At 55.6% G+C, this 13,568-nt stretch overlaps 2 protein-coding genes across 4 annotated transcripts in view; one reads left to right on the forward strand and one right to left on the reverse strand.

Moving 5' to 3' along the window:
* Positions 1-13,568, forward strand: part of STX6 (syntaxin 6) — a 75,393-nt gene that overhangs the window by 49,434 nt on the left and 12,391 nt on the right. For 2 of the 3 annotated variants that reach the window (XM_082465624.1, XM_082465626.1), the window contains one exon: positions 7,012-7,221. In XM_082465624.1, coding sequence (XP_082321750.1) covers positions 7,012-7,221 — 210 coding nt within the window. Of the gene's footprint in view, positions 1-7,011; positions 7,222-12,156; positions 13,432-13,568 lie in introns of those variants that run through there. The other variant, XM_082465625.1, reaches the window with a different exon arrangement.
* Positions 3,769-13,568, reverse strand: part of KIAA1614 — a 37,213-nt gene continuing 27,413 nt past the window's right edge. Inside the window, exons 8-10 of the mRNA XM_082465152.1 lie at positions 10,487-10,614; positions 9,599-9,783; positions 3,769-4,971 (exon numbers count right to left, since the gene is read on the reverse strand). Coding sequence (XP_082321278.1) covers positions 4,778-4,971; positions 9,599-9,783; positions 10,487-10,614 — 507 coding nt within the window. The 3' untranslated portion in view covers positions 3,769-4,777. The remainder of the gene's footprint in view (positions 4,972-9,598; positions 9,784-10,486; positions 10,615-13,568) is intronic.

The following is a 13,568-nucleotide window of genomic DNA, read 5'->3' on the forward strand; positions in this document are numbered from 1 at the left end:
AGGGATGTAGGAGCAAGGAGGCCTCTTCCCCCCAGGGGCCAGGTGCATTCACACCAGCCTCCAGGCCAGTTCAGCAGCTTCCAAGTTGGGCAGCGCTGGGCCCTGAGGGCAGAATGGAGGGGCCAGCCTCCCAGCCTCAGCCCCAGGGCCTGTTCTATGCCACCCTCAGAGCATGGCCAGAACACACTTCAGATTACAACTCAGGACACACACATTTGAAAGAAGCGTTTCCCACACAAAACCTACCCTTGCCTTGTGCGAGGTGGCCCTGTTATTTTTTAATGTTGGTCTTTCTTTAAAAGATAGATTTTGTGACCCACTAGTGGTTGTGCCTGCAGTTAGGGAAACACTGTTCTGTAAAATGATTTGCCCGCCCTACTCCTCTCCCCCGCGGGGAGGTGGGAGCGCCAGCTCCATTTCCCTGAAGGAAAACCCAAGCCAAGCCCCCCACGCCGTCATGGTGAAGGTCACTGCGGAGCCGGGGCTCGCGAGCTGCTCGCGGGCGTTCGGGCCGGTGCGGGGGATGCTTGTGGGCCTCCGACGGAGGTGAGCCCCACAGGGTCCCAGGAAGGTGCATGGACGCAGGCGGGGAGTTGCAGAGGGCCGGGTTCAAATCCTCCCTCCGCTAATTACTTGCTGTGTGACCTTGGATCACATCTTGGATAAGTAATTTAACCCCGGAGTTTCGGACTCCTAGTTTATAACACGGAGATAAAGTAGTCCCTCCGTCGCAGCGTCGCCGTAAGCATTCAGGATTGTGACCATTATGTCCCCAGCAGAGCTCTGGAATACTTGAGCAGGCAGAGCAGGGTGGGAGACGGCGCAGCGCCTGCGCGTCTCTGAATTCCCAGGTTCACCTTGATTTCCAAAATTCGAGCGGTGCCTGCTGTTCCTCCACGCGACAGCCCTAGGGGCACTGAGCGGACCGGGTCCCCATTCCTGCGCCCCGCCACGCGTGCCCGCCCCTGCGTCGCCTCGCTGCCCGTTCCGCCCGCTCCAGCTCGTTCCCCCCGCCGCGCTCGGCACGCCGCCACCATCGCCTTCTTTGAGCCGGGCGCGCGCTCCGTGCAACTCTCCAGGCTGCCCTCTCCCCCCGCCCCCGCCCCCGCCCCCAACGGTGCGTTCCTCGAGGCTAAAGTGAGGGTCGTCTTCCTCCCGGCCCCGGGCGCCGAGCCAAGCGTCCTGGGTGTGCGGGGTGAGGGGCGTGTAAAACCCCCAAGAACCCAGCCCCGTCAAACTCCAGGCTCCAACCCTCCTGCGGCTGTGAGCGCGCCTGCGCCCGGCTGGACGTCCCCAAGGGGGCAGCGCCCGGGCGCATCCCTTGCCCCGCCGAGGCGAGCAGCCGGAGGCGCGGAGACGCAGGCGGGCGCTGACCGAGGCAGGCGGCCTGGAGCGCAGACCGGCCCCAGCCTCCTGCCGGCGCGGCGGGGGCCTCCGGGTCAGCGGAGGGGCGGGGAGGGTGCAGCCGGCGCAGAGCCCCACCCGGCCGACCCGGCTTGCCCGCGACACCCGAGGAACAAAGTAGCCTCGCGGGGAGGGCGCTGTGGGCGCCGGGTAGTAGCCCGCACAGTCGCCCCCTGGTCGCTGTCCCGCGACACACCTCGGTCCCCACGCCGGGGACACCCGGCCACACCCTGCCGAGGAGACGCGCTCTCGCCTCCCACCTGCCCCTCCGCCAACAACAAGAGGCGCCCCTTAAAAAAAAAAAAAAAATCAGCGTCGGGGCGCCCTGGCCTCCCAGGCCTGCCTGGCGAGCACTGGGCCCGCGGTTTCGGCTGGAGGCTTCGCAACTTGCCATCCCACCCCACCCCGCTCCCGTCATCCTAAGGATTTGACGTCACGCCTGAGGTTAAAGGTGGTGCCACTTTCTGTACCGTGTTGTCGCAGTGTCAGGTGCCTACCTGAGCGAAGCGAGGTCTGGACACATAGCGTACCATTACACTGCCACCGTGTCTGAGCGTCCTTTCCCTTACCTTCCCGTGAGTTCCTCCTCCTTTTACAAAGCCCTGCTTGGACGCACTTCCTCCCCCTGCCTAAGCCTGCCTCCCCCCCGCCCCGCCCCCATCTCCCGCCCCGCCCCTCTCCACTAACCACTGATCCCTCTCAGGCTGTCCCCCCGGGGCTAACCAGGTGCTTCCTCTCACTGCACCACCAGGCCAGGTGGGAATGTTTGATCTCCCCCTAGCCTCTGGCCTGGTAAGGTAGAGCCCGTCTTTCTCATCTCTCTGAGCTCCTGCCTGGCGCCTAGTTAACACGAGGTTCTAAGTAAGAGCGTTCTGATGGTCCTGTGGGAGGCGCGGATGACGCAGGGCTGGACATAGCTTTCTAGGTCAGTAGTTCCCCAGGCAGAGCAGATGGGGAAGGTCACACAGGAGGCTGGAGAACCCAAAGCCCCCTCCCACCCGCACAAGTCGGGGCCCAGCATCTTACCCCAGGAAGGAGGGCCTTCTGCCTCCGTGGAATTAGAGCAAGGCAGGTCTACTTCACACACAGCTCAGAGTGCCTCCCTCCCTCCCTCCCCCTCCCATCCAGCCTTTTCTGGCATGGGGGGAGCGAGCTGCAGTGGGAAGAGTGGTCGCTGAGTCAGAGTGCGGGGTCTGGATGGCCTCTCATTGCTGCTGAACTTGGCTCTCCACCTGTGTAAATGAAGATAATAAATGGGACATCCCAGGCAGGATTATTTTAAGGACAAAATAAGATGTGTCAAGAGCCTGACCCCCCACCTGGGATGTAACAGATGCAGCTGCTCAGTACCTCTTAGAGACCTTTCCCTGCCCAGTCCCAGCCCTAGCACCCCGCCCCCGCTTCCATTTCTTCTCAGCTGAGGCACGGTATCCGTATCGTTATCCTCACCAGAGAAAACAGAGGTGACTTTTGCCCCAGAAGCATTTTTCAACATGAAATTTCCCCAAAGTTTTATGACCACAAGGCCACAAGCTGGGGTAGGGGAGCCACTAGGGTTTCCCCACTCCTGTAGTTTCTGCTGTGGGGCTATTTCTATGCTTTGGGGGCCCCAGGCTGGTCTCTGAGGTGTCCCAGCACCCTCTTCACATCCTCAAGGCCCAAGCACTTGTTCCATTGGTCCCTCTGCTCACCTGCTAGAGCCTCCCCAACCCCCCTTCATCCCACCCCCAGGCCAGCCCAGCCTCCCCATCCTGCAGTGCTGGGGGCTCTGGGAGCCATGCTTTCCCCCTACCCTCCAGGGACAGTAAAGAGAGGTTTTAACTGGCTCCTGCTGATAAGGCCCTGGGAGGGGAGAACACTCACTGCACACACACTCCACAGGGCTGCCTGACCCCTTCCCCCATCCTCTTTCTCTCAGGCCACATGTCTCCCTCGGCGACCTTGCCTGCTGAGAGCTGCAGCAACACTCACTTTAACCTGATTCTGTTGTGTTTTTACCACAGCCTGCACCCAGCCAGTTGTAAAGCAGCCCTGGGCTGCCCGCTCCAAGCCTCCCCCATCCCCACTGCTCCTATCCGAGGCCCCTTAGCTCCATTCTGTCTCCTGCTCCTAAATGCACGTTACCCAAGGCTCCTCTACCAGCCAAAGGATGATCTCTGGAGGCTTCTGCCTCAACCCTGGCGTCACCCCAACCCCAGGGGCCTCCCCAGCCCTCCCCCTCTGGCATGCCAACACTGCCCACTGCTGTGCTTGTGTCCTCCCTCCCCCTCCCCTCCCCTCCCCCTCCTCCACCCCAGGCCCCTGCCGGGCTAGTGAAGGTCAAGTGAGCATCCAGCCCAGAATTTAGCAACTCAGAGTAGGATAAGTTTCAGCGTTGTTCTTTAATAATTTAAGACTGACACACAGCCATCTACTCCCAGAGAGTCCCAACCCTTTGGGCAGTGGACGTGCCCAGGCAGGACAGCCCATCCCCCTGCTCGTGCCCCGCCATCTCCCTGCCAGCGGCCCACCTACAGCTGCCCTCAGGGAGTCTGGGCAGAGAGCTTGTGGCTGGGGACAGCTTGGCACCAGCTGCAACCCGTGTCCAAGGTCACAGGAGAAGGAAGACAGAGGTCCTCATGGCCAGGCTGTGGTGGGGGGCAGGGCTGGTCTGGCCAGTCCCACTGGCCACAGCTGCACTTCCCTGAAATTGGTCTTGGTTTCGTTTTGTTCCTTCAACCTTATATCACAAAGATTTCCCAGAACTTCCTAATATTCTGACTACCAGATAACATCTCCCAGATGTTCTCCCACCAGACCACATGTGCTAATTTTGGGTTTGGAATACATGGTCAATGGCTGTAAGGCTGTTACTCCAGGACACTTTGTCCATTTCTGGAAAAAAAGCAAAGGTGTCGAATGGGAGCTGGGAGAAATGAGACTGAAAAAGGCGGGCTCAAGGCCAATATGGCCAAGTACTTTCTTTGGCTCTGGAGTGGGAAGGGCTGGGGGAGCCCTTGACAGTGTGGGATGGGACCTGGGGGGTAAGGCGATGCTCAGGGACCAAGCGAAGGACCCACTGAATCTCTCTCCTCCCCCTGCCAACAAAGGTGCAGGAAGATGTTGACAACACCTCAGGCCTGGTCAGGGCAGAAGACCCATATCTTTTCCCCAGTTCTGCATAAATTAACATCCTTAAACAAAATACACAAACAGGCTCCCTCCCTCTGCTAAAGTGGTCAGTCACAGAAGCCCTGCCAAGGCCCAAGGGGTTACGTGCCACCATGTTCATTGTCAGTAGACAAAGCAGCTTTATGTAGTGCATTCCCAGCCACCCCCTGGGGTGGCTCAGAGTTTCCAAGGGGGTGACGGTGAGGGCAAAGGCACCTCTGGGTCACCGTGGGACAGGCCTCTGCCTCAGCACACGGATCGACAAGCTCTCCGCGTGGGCCAGGAGCTCCCTGATGTGAGCCAAGCCCAGCCCTGCAACCTTGGCCCCGTTCACCTCGAGGATCTCATCCCCCACTCCCAGCAGCCCCGAGTACAGCTTGGCCGTGCTCTCATCAGCCATCTCCTGCACGTAGAACCCTGCAAAGGAAAACAGGAGAACACAGGAAATCCAAATCAAAGACATGCAGCTCTGTGGAATGCTCAGGTGGATGCTGTTTGGGGTGGAGGGGAGGCAGGTGCTCATACAGGGCACTACACACACACACACACACACACACACACACACACACACACTCTCTCCCTCATTATTCCACTTCACAACCGCAACTGGCTTTATAAATAGATACAGTGTGCCCACCTCCATGGTATGACTTCATTTCTCTGTCTCCTCTTTTAAAATCCTCCTAATACAAATAATGCTTTAAGCTGTTATTATTCATGTACACCCCAGTGTGAATGAGCTAATCTTATCTTTTTCTGGGATAAGCTTTGATTGTAAAATAAGGAGGAAAATGTTGAAAAATTGAGACAAAGACCTACTACATGCCTGGCACCCTGCTAGGTGGGATTCACAAATAAGACCCAGCTGCTGCCCTCAAGTAGCTGGGTGGTGGATGGTACCACTGGAGTAGCGAACGTGGCTGAGGTCAAATCCAAACCTGGTTTGCTTCACAGGATTGTCTGGGACCAGCCCTGGCCTCAGTCTTCCTCGGATACTGTTCCTTACTTAGGATTCAGAGGCTTCTGGGCAAAAGCCCAAGAAACATAGAAATTCTGGCCCTGTGTTTAAAGTCATCGTGGCTCACTTTTCCCTTCTTCACACATACTCTCTCCCCTCAGTGACCCCAAGAGGCCCCACCTGGCTGGGACCATTCCCTGGGTCTCTAAGGTAGGGTGAGCCTGGGAAGAACCTGCTTCTCCTTTCCTGGGGTTCAATTCGAGGAACTCAGTGGAGCAGGCTCTGGAAGGCTCTGGAAGCCTCGGGCTGGCTGGGCTGGGCTCCCTCGCTACACAGTGCAGGACGGTCCAGCTGAGGGAGCCCCTCTTGCCTCAACTTCTGCTGAAAACCTTTCAAACTGTCCGTCAGCTGCTTCCACCTGACAGTAAGGGAGCACAGGCTCTTCCAGGGAAAGCTGGGTGCCCTCCATCCGGACGCACCGAGTGAGCGCGGGTGTGCAGAGCTCAGCCCCTTGCGCGGGAGGACTGCAGGGTGGGGACCCTATGCCGCGACAGCCCCTGCAGGACTCACGGGGTCAGGTTAGCGTTGCCTTAAGCACCCTCGCTGCTCCCCAGCCTGGACTTGGCTGGCTGATTAGAAACATTACGCAGCTGTCCACCCCTGACTCCCTGCTTCCTCTTCCTAAAATCAGCTTCCTTAGAAGGGACCCGAAAGAGCATCTCGTCTGGTCCCCCAGTCTCCGGCTGGAAGCCTTTTAAGATGTCTTGGACGAGTGGAAGGTCATCTTCTTGTCTGCCCAGCCCCGCAGGAGCTTCTGGCCCCAACAGAAGTCAAGCTTTTCAGAGCCCACCCTCTGAAATTCGGGTTTGAAAGTGCATTGAAACCTCCTCTAAGGCACCTGAAGGTTTGCAGCTCTGGCTGTAGCAAATCGGATCTGTTGACATACTCCTTCTCCCTGGTCTGACCTGTGGAACTGCCTCTCAGTGCTTCTTGGCAGAGCTGAGCCTTTCCTGCAAGGCCGGCTCCCTCCTGACAAGGTCTGTCTGCCATCTTGGCTGCACAGGGCTTTTCTCTCAGCCCTTGCCCTATCCTTTCCCTCTTCTTTCTGGGTCCTTTAACAGCTTGTCTGCCCTGTCTGCGTGTTGGTGGCATGGGGAGAGGCAGGTAAGGAGGGCAGGGGTGGAGCCGGCAGAAACGGCTGCTGTACCACAGAACATGCCAGTGGGGAGTGATGAGAAAACCCAAAAGAATGCAGCTGGAGGACCAGACACTGCTGTCATGCCTGGGGTAGGTTTCACAACTGAAAGTCACGACACAAATATGACAGAGAGACTGCTATCGTAGGCATTTACTGTCTGCTGGAAACGGCCTTTGTTAAGGATGTATGATCTCTGTGTTGTATTCAATTAGAAGCAGAAGGCGAAGCCTGCTGTTCTCACATGCCTGTACAGAATCAGATGTGATAGCCGGCAAGTAACACCAGCATCTTGATGTTTTAGTGAGGAATGCAAACCAGCCCCAGCTCACGGCCCCTCTGAGGCCCAGGAGAAGTGACCCTTGGCTGCTGGAGCACGGCCTGTGGCAAGGAGGCACCAGCACCAGCCATGTTCCATGTGTGAGGGGAGCTCTGCGTGACATCCAGCAGCCAACTGCAGCAGCAGGAGCAGGGCACCAGCTGGGCACGACAGGGAAGAGCTTGCACCAACCAGGTGAGGGGCATCCTGGGGAGCGGGCCAGGGCAGAGCCCAAGAAGCTCTTGGTCATTAGAGACCCCTGCCCATCAGCAGTCCATGACAGGGGATGGGGGAGGGGGTCCCACTGCCTGCAAAGGGGCCTAAAGGGACTTTTGGGGAGGATGGGGGGCATAGCAGAATGGCCAGTTGGGTATGATCTCACATTGACAGATGACTCAGATCATGTCTGCCCCCGTCTGGAGTTCTACTCCCCCAATACACATTCTTTTTCTGAAGAGGGAAGGGAAGAAATGGGCCAGGCACTTTCCCATGTACCTCACTGAATGCTCCTTATGACTCTTCCAGGTAGGGTTTCATTAGCTTCATTTTACAAATTAGAGACCTGAGGCTCAGAGTGGGTAAGTAACCTGCTCAAGGTCACACAGCCAGCAGAGGCGCTGGAGTACAAACCACACTCTGTCGTCTAACTATGCCTGCATGCTGCCTCTCTGGGAGAGCCTGTCTCCCTCACCGAAGGAGACAGGAAGCTGGAGGAACAGGCAGAGTGGCTAACAGCCCGTGGAGCACTTTGCAATGGTCAACATATGCTCACAATGGCCATCTCCCTGTGAGGACAGACAGGCACCCTCCTGAGGGCCAGAGTGGGGAGAAACTCGTCCTCCCTTCCTCTCGCAGTCATGTAAAATCCATCAGCAAATAGTCAAAACTACCTTCAAGTCAACCAGACCCCGGCCACTTCTCACCACCTCCACAGCCACCCCAGTCTAAGCCGCCACCACCATGTCTTTCCTGGACTGTTGAAATAGCCCTAAAAGTGGTCTTCCTGGTTCCACTGTCACCCCACTAGGGTCTATTCTCAACACAGCAGCCAGTGAGCCTGTTAAAGTGTTCAATCAGAGCACGTCAGTCCCTGCTCCAAGCCCCTGGTGGCTCCGGTCTCACTGGCAAGAAAGCCCCTTCTGCCCTCAGCTCAGTCTCTCTCCCCCATTTCTGGGCTCAGCTATCTCCCCACCTTTCTGCCCTCAGCTCAGTCTCTCCCCTTCACCCCTTTCTGTCCAGCTTGACCTCCTTGCAGTTCCTCCCACAGGCCACGCTCATTCCCAGCCCTCAGGGCCTCGCACTGGCTGTTCCCTCTGCCTGGAACACACTTCCCCAGACACCACATGGCCCACCCTCACTTCACTCCAGTGTCTGTCTGCTCAGGGGTCTCTTCTCAGAAAAGCTGCCCCACCGGTACTCCCATACTCACTGCCCTTGGGCCTTATCCTGCTTTATTTGTGTTTGTTTCTTAGTACTCTTCGCCATCTGACATACATATAACACATTATATGTATATATAAAATATATAAATAAATATAAATAAATAAATAAACATATATATATATTTGTAGATACAGTCTAGCTTCCTCATGAGAATGCATCCTCCTGAGGATGAGGATTTTCTCTGTTCCATTTACTGCTCTATCCCCAGTATCTACAACACCCAGTAGGTGCTCAACGTATATTGTTGAAAAATGAATGATGGAACATACGCAAGAACTCGCTGTGGTCTGCAACTCTGGCAGCAGGCAGATTTCAGCCAGCTAAATAATCTTGACCTAGGAGATCAAAGCAGAGGACTAAACCCTCCGCGGCACAGCCCAGCCAGGGCAGCTTTGAGCGTGTCTTTCTGTGTCTGTCTCTCCCTTTCTTCCTCCTCTCTCTCCTCTCCTTCCCACTCCTGCACGTCTGTCTTCCTTCCTTACTCATCTCATCTGAGAAATGTATGTCAAGGTCCCTTGCCCTGTGATGGATTCTGACCCACAGACTTTGCGTAAAGGCCTGGGGAAGTCATTTTGCCCTGCAAGATTCACGGGGCAGGGCTGAGAGCTGGCCGGAGTGCAGAAGGATGTTCACAGCCCCTCCCTGATCCTGCCAGCACTGAATCAAGACCCAGCAGGCCGCCCAGCCAGGGGCCTGGAGCCAGGATACATGCGAACAGGCCCGGCAGGAGCCAGCCCTGAGGGAGGGGCCTGGATGCACAGACAGGCAGGCACGGTCCACGTGCCCAGACATACTCCACAGCTAGAGGAGGGGAACCAGTTAAACACACCAGCCACGTCAAAGGGAGCCAGAGAACCAGGCAGCACAGACAACCTCCCTCGGGCTCTCCAGTGAAAAGATGGCACCGAGATTCTGATTTCAAGATGGACAGAGGGACAGTGGAGCAAGCCTGCCATCTCTACCCCCTTGAGGGGAGAATTCCAGTCCTTTCTCTGAGAGGCTCTCTGAGTCCAGAGCTCATTGTTCAGCCAAAGACAGGAAGCGGAAAACAACCACAGCCAGAAGGCACTGCAGTGGTTTGCCAAGGCCCCGGGGCTGTGGAGCCAGAAAAGGGAGGCGGGGGTCCTACCTGAGTCCCGGCGTCCATTCCCAGAGGCCACACAGAAGCCGAAAGTGCCCTTCGGGGAGCGCTGTAGCTGCAGCTGGCTCGTGCCATCCGGGAACACCTCCACCATGCGGCCCACGGCACGAGCCAGGCCCGGGGCACTCACGTCCTCCACGCTGAGGGAGCGCCGGGGCGGCGCCTTGGCTGGCCTGTGAGGGGCCGCAGGCGAGTGAGGGCAAAGAGGGCCAGCACTGGGGCCCAGCCCCGCCCTGGCTGAAAGACGGCGGAGGCCACGAGCCAGGGCTGCGCCTGGCGGGTTCCCACAGCCATCTGAGGCTCCGCAGAGCCCGCTGCAGACCCAGAAGCCCCTCCCCCAAGAGCAGTGGTTGTTAACCTTTTTAGGTGCAGAGATCTGAGAATCTGGCGAAAGCTTTAATTTTACATAAAACTTCCAGGAGTTAATGGACCCCCTGAAGTTCCTCCATGGAGCCCCGGGTAAGAGCAGCTAGCCTAGCAGGTCTCATCAGAGAGGGTGGATTTCTCTAGACAGGGTCACAGGGCGAGGGCCTCTTTGGGGGCCCTGTCTCTGGATCTTCAGTCAGATCTTTAGCTGGGCTAAGGAAGCTCCCTGAACATTCTGATTTCAAAATGTCATTAGATAGTAGAGGGACAGAGGAATCAAACCTTCCAACTCTACAGAAACCCCAACCCCTGTCCAGTTGCACAGGACAAGGGCACCGAGGAGTGGCCTCCAAGACCCCTGAGGCAACTGAGGCACAGGTAGCCAGCCTCACTTTCTCTTTTAAAGGGACCCCCCCCTCGGGCCGTGCTGCTAAGGCAGGAAGGAGTTAAGCATCTAGCTCCACTGTCCATGCCCTGGGTTTACACTCCAAACCACTTGCCCACTCTTACCTGTCAGCTGCATTGTGATCCCCTGGCTCCCCTACCAGGTAGAGGTTGGACCGGTCCACCTTGCCACTCAGCAGAGAATGGAGGTTCTGAAAAGAGGCAGCTTTCCGACGTTGGCGAGAGGGTGACACCTAGTGGGAAAGGCCCAATATTGCAGGTGAGAAAAGCCACCTGGCAAGGGGTTGACAGAGAGGGGACCCCAACCATGAACCTGAGGGCCTGCTAAGAAAGTAATGGCACAAGTTTTTGTCATTACTTCAAAGTGCTTAACAGGAATAACCATAACTTACTTAAGGAGATGGGCCTATGTAGGCGTTTTGAAGCTTCAAAGTAAAAAAAATTGGGGGCTGAAATAACAACTGAATAGGGTAAGGCTAATTATCTCACTTATTAAGAAAATCTAATTTCTTCCTTGATTATGAAAAAAGGGTGAAATCAAATTAATCACAGAATAATAAACACAATTGTAGAGTTAAAATCTTAAATAGTTTGTGATTCTTTAATATCCCTTTTATGATCGCTGACGTTAAAAATGTTATCAAGTATGCACCTTAAAACACTGTGCATTAAAAAGATGGACAAGACGGAAGTCCCTCAAGGAGTTCGCACCATGATGGGGGTGAGGTGAGCATGGACAGGTCAAAAGCCCTAAATGCATGTTGTAAGTGTGAGGCTGGAAGCATGGACAACGCTGTGCAGGGAAGCAGAGACAGACTCAGCTCAGGAGGCTCCAGGGCACTGGAGGAGCTGACGCCTGGGCGGGGCCTGAAGTATGAGCTCTCCAGGTGAAGACGGAGGTGGGGTGTTCCAGGCAGAAGAAATAGCAGATGCAGACAGAGGGAGATGGGAGAAAGCATGGATGTTCTGGAACATACTCATGGTCTAGGTGGCTGGCCTGCAGAGGTGATGGGAGAAAGGCTGGAGCCGAGGGGCCACACCCGGCAGGACCTTATATGACCTGCTGAGGAGCCACTGAGTGATGTTAATCAGAAGAGTTACAAGGTCAGATCTGTGTTCTAGAAACTGACCCAGTGAGGAGGCTATTCCAAGGGTGGGGGTGGGAGGCAGGGAGAGGCCGACTTCTAAACAAATACCGCACACATTATTTATCACATTGGAAATCCGTGCTCTCAGGAAGATGTATTATCAAGAAGCTTAAGAGGGGGCCCTGACCTTGCCTCAGGGTTCCAGAGGGCCTTCTGGGAGAAGTCAACTCAGAACGGAAAGACAAGCAAGCGTTCCCCAGGGAAACGGGGGGAGGGGAGAAGGGAGGAGCCTTCCAGATGCAGGTGCAAAGGTCAAAGAGCCATAGCCACTAGAGGACGTGGGAGCAGCCCAAATGGCGAAGGTGCCCACTGCCCACTCAGGAGGGCAAAAGGAAAACCAAGCCAGGGCAGCAGCCATCCACCCTCTCTCCACACACACTTGTCAACACAACAGTCTAACAGGAAGGTGTTCACCCTGAGATATGTCGTGAATATACCAGGGTGAGCTGGAGTCTTCTTTCATGTTCTCTTTTCAGTTCTTGAACAATTCTTTCTGCTGCGCAGTCCTCCTGGCACTTGCTCCCACTCTTTCTTGGCCAGCTTACTTCCTAACTTTGCCCACTTGGCTTACATTGCCCATAACCCCTCTCCTACACTAACGGGCTTTCATTTCCCTTGGGTTTACAGAGATTGAAGCTTTGATGGCCATACATCCTGGCACCACGGCTCAGACACACTGGGGACAAATCTAACTTCATGAGAAAAGCAGCAAATTTCTGGAGCACAATGCCACTCTAGGCTTTTGTCCCCAGCTTGACATGGCTTTGCTTTTGTTTCTTTGTCTTCCATTCATTCATCCAGCAAATATTTATTCTGTACGGGGTGCAAGACAACCAATGGAATTTTCATTCAGCCTGCGTTCTCTTCCCTACTTCAGCCTGAAGAATGAAAGGCTCCAATGCCCCAAACTGCAATCGCCTGCCTCGTTCTGCCCAGAGGAGGGAGCAGGAAAGAGAAGAATAGATATAATACCTGGAAACACCTGGAATAGAACAGCACTTTCAGAGACATAGCTGAGAGTTAGGTGCTACTGTTGGTTTGCTGTTGGTTTATCCTCTAGCACGTGGGAGGGGGAACTTCAGCAGGTTGCCCTGCATTCACTCACTCACTCACTCATTCATTCACTGTGTATTGAGTATGTCTACCATACTAATCATCATACTAAATATTTGGAATATAAAGATCAAGTAGTATCTCCACAGGGAATCACATTCCACTGAGGGGACACAGACAAAAGTTAAAATACTATGTGACAAGTTCCGTGAAGGAGGGAAGCACAGGATGAGAAGGGAAGACAGAGCAGAGGTGCCCAGCTCAGCCCAAGGAGGGACTGGAAGCGGCTTCCTGGAGAAGGCAGTGCCTTCAGTGTTGATGGATGAGCAGACGTTAGCAGGTAGAGAAGAGCATTTCCGGGGAAGGTTCAAAGTCAGACTGTGTGGCCTGATTACAGAACTGCAAAGTCAAGGATAAATGGGGTCAAGTGTTAGAAGAGTGATGAGATGAACACAGTCAGATCACAGAAACCCTTTGGCAATGTCGAGTGACCAGAACTTTATCCTGGGGGTGATAAGGGACCAACGGCAGGTGTTCAACGAGGGGATGGCAAGGCCAGATTTGCACACCAGAAGGACCACTCTGAAAAACCACGTGGGGAAAGACAGGGCAGGGATGCTCGTCAGGAGGCCGTTGAGGTGATCCAGGTGTGAAGTGATCTGTGCTAGGCTAACAGAGTGGCTGTGGCCACGGAAAAGGTTCCAGAACGATCAGGCAGTCGACACCAGGACTGGGCAGAGGTGGCAGAGTGAGGGCGGGGGTCTAGGATGAGCCCAGGCTGGGGCCGCGGGGTGGAAGGACAGAAGCTTGGGCGCTGCCCACCCCCACTGCGTCCAGGGAATCCACGTCTCACGGATGGACTGTGGGGATGCCAGTAGCTTCCCTTTCTCCACCTGGGACTCCTTGGGCAGCACCCTCAGCACTTCTTTCCTCCTTCCACCTTTCATTCCAATGGTGGCTACACCCCCGCTGGCCTCACACACCCC

Source organism: Balaenoptera physalus (genome assembly GCF_965194825.1).
Source record: "Balaenoptera physalus genome assembly, chromosome: 1".
Lineage (NCBI taxonomy): Eukaryota > Metazoa > Chordata > Mammalia > Artiodactyla > Balaenopteridae > Balaenoptera > Balaenoptera physalus.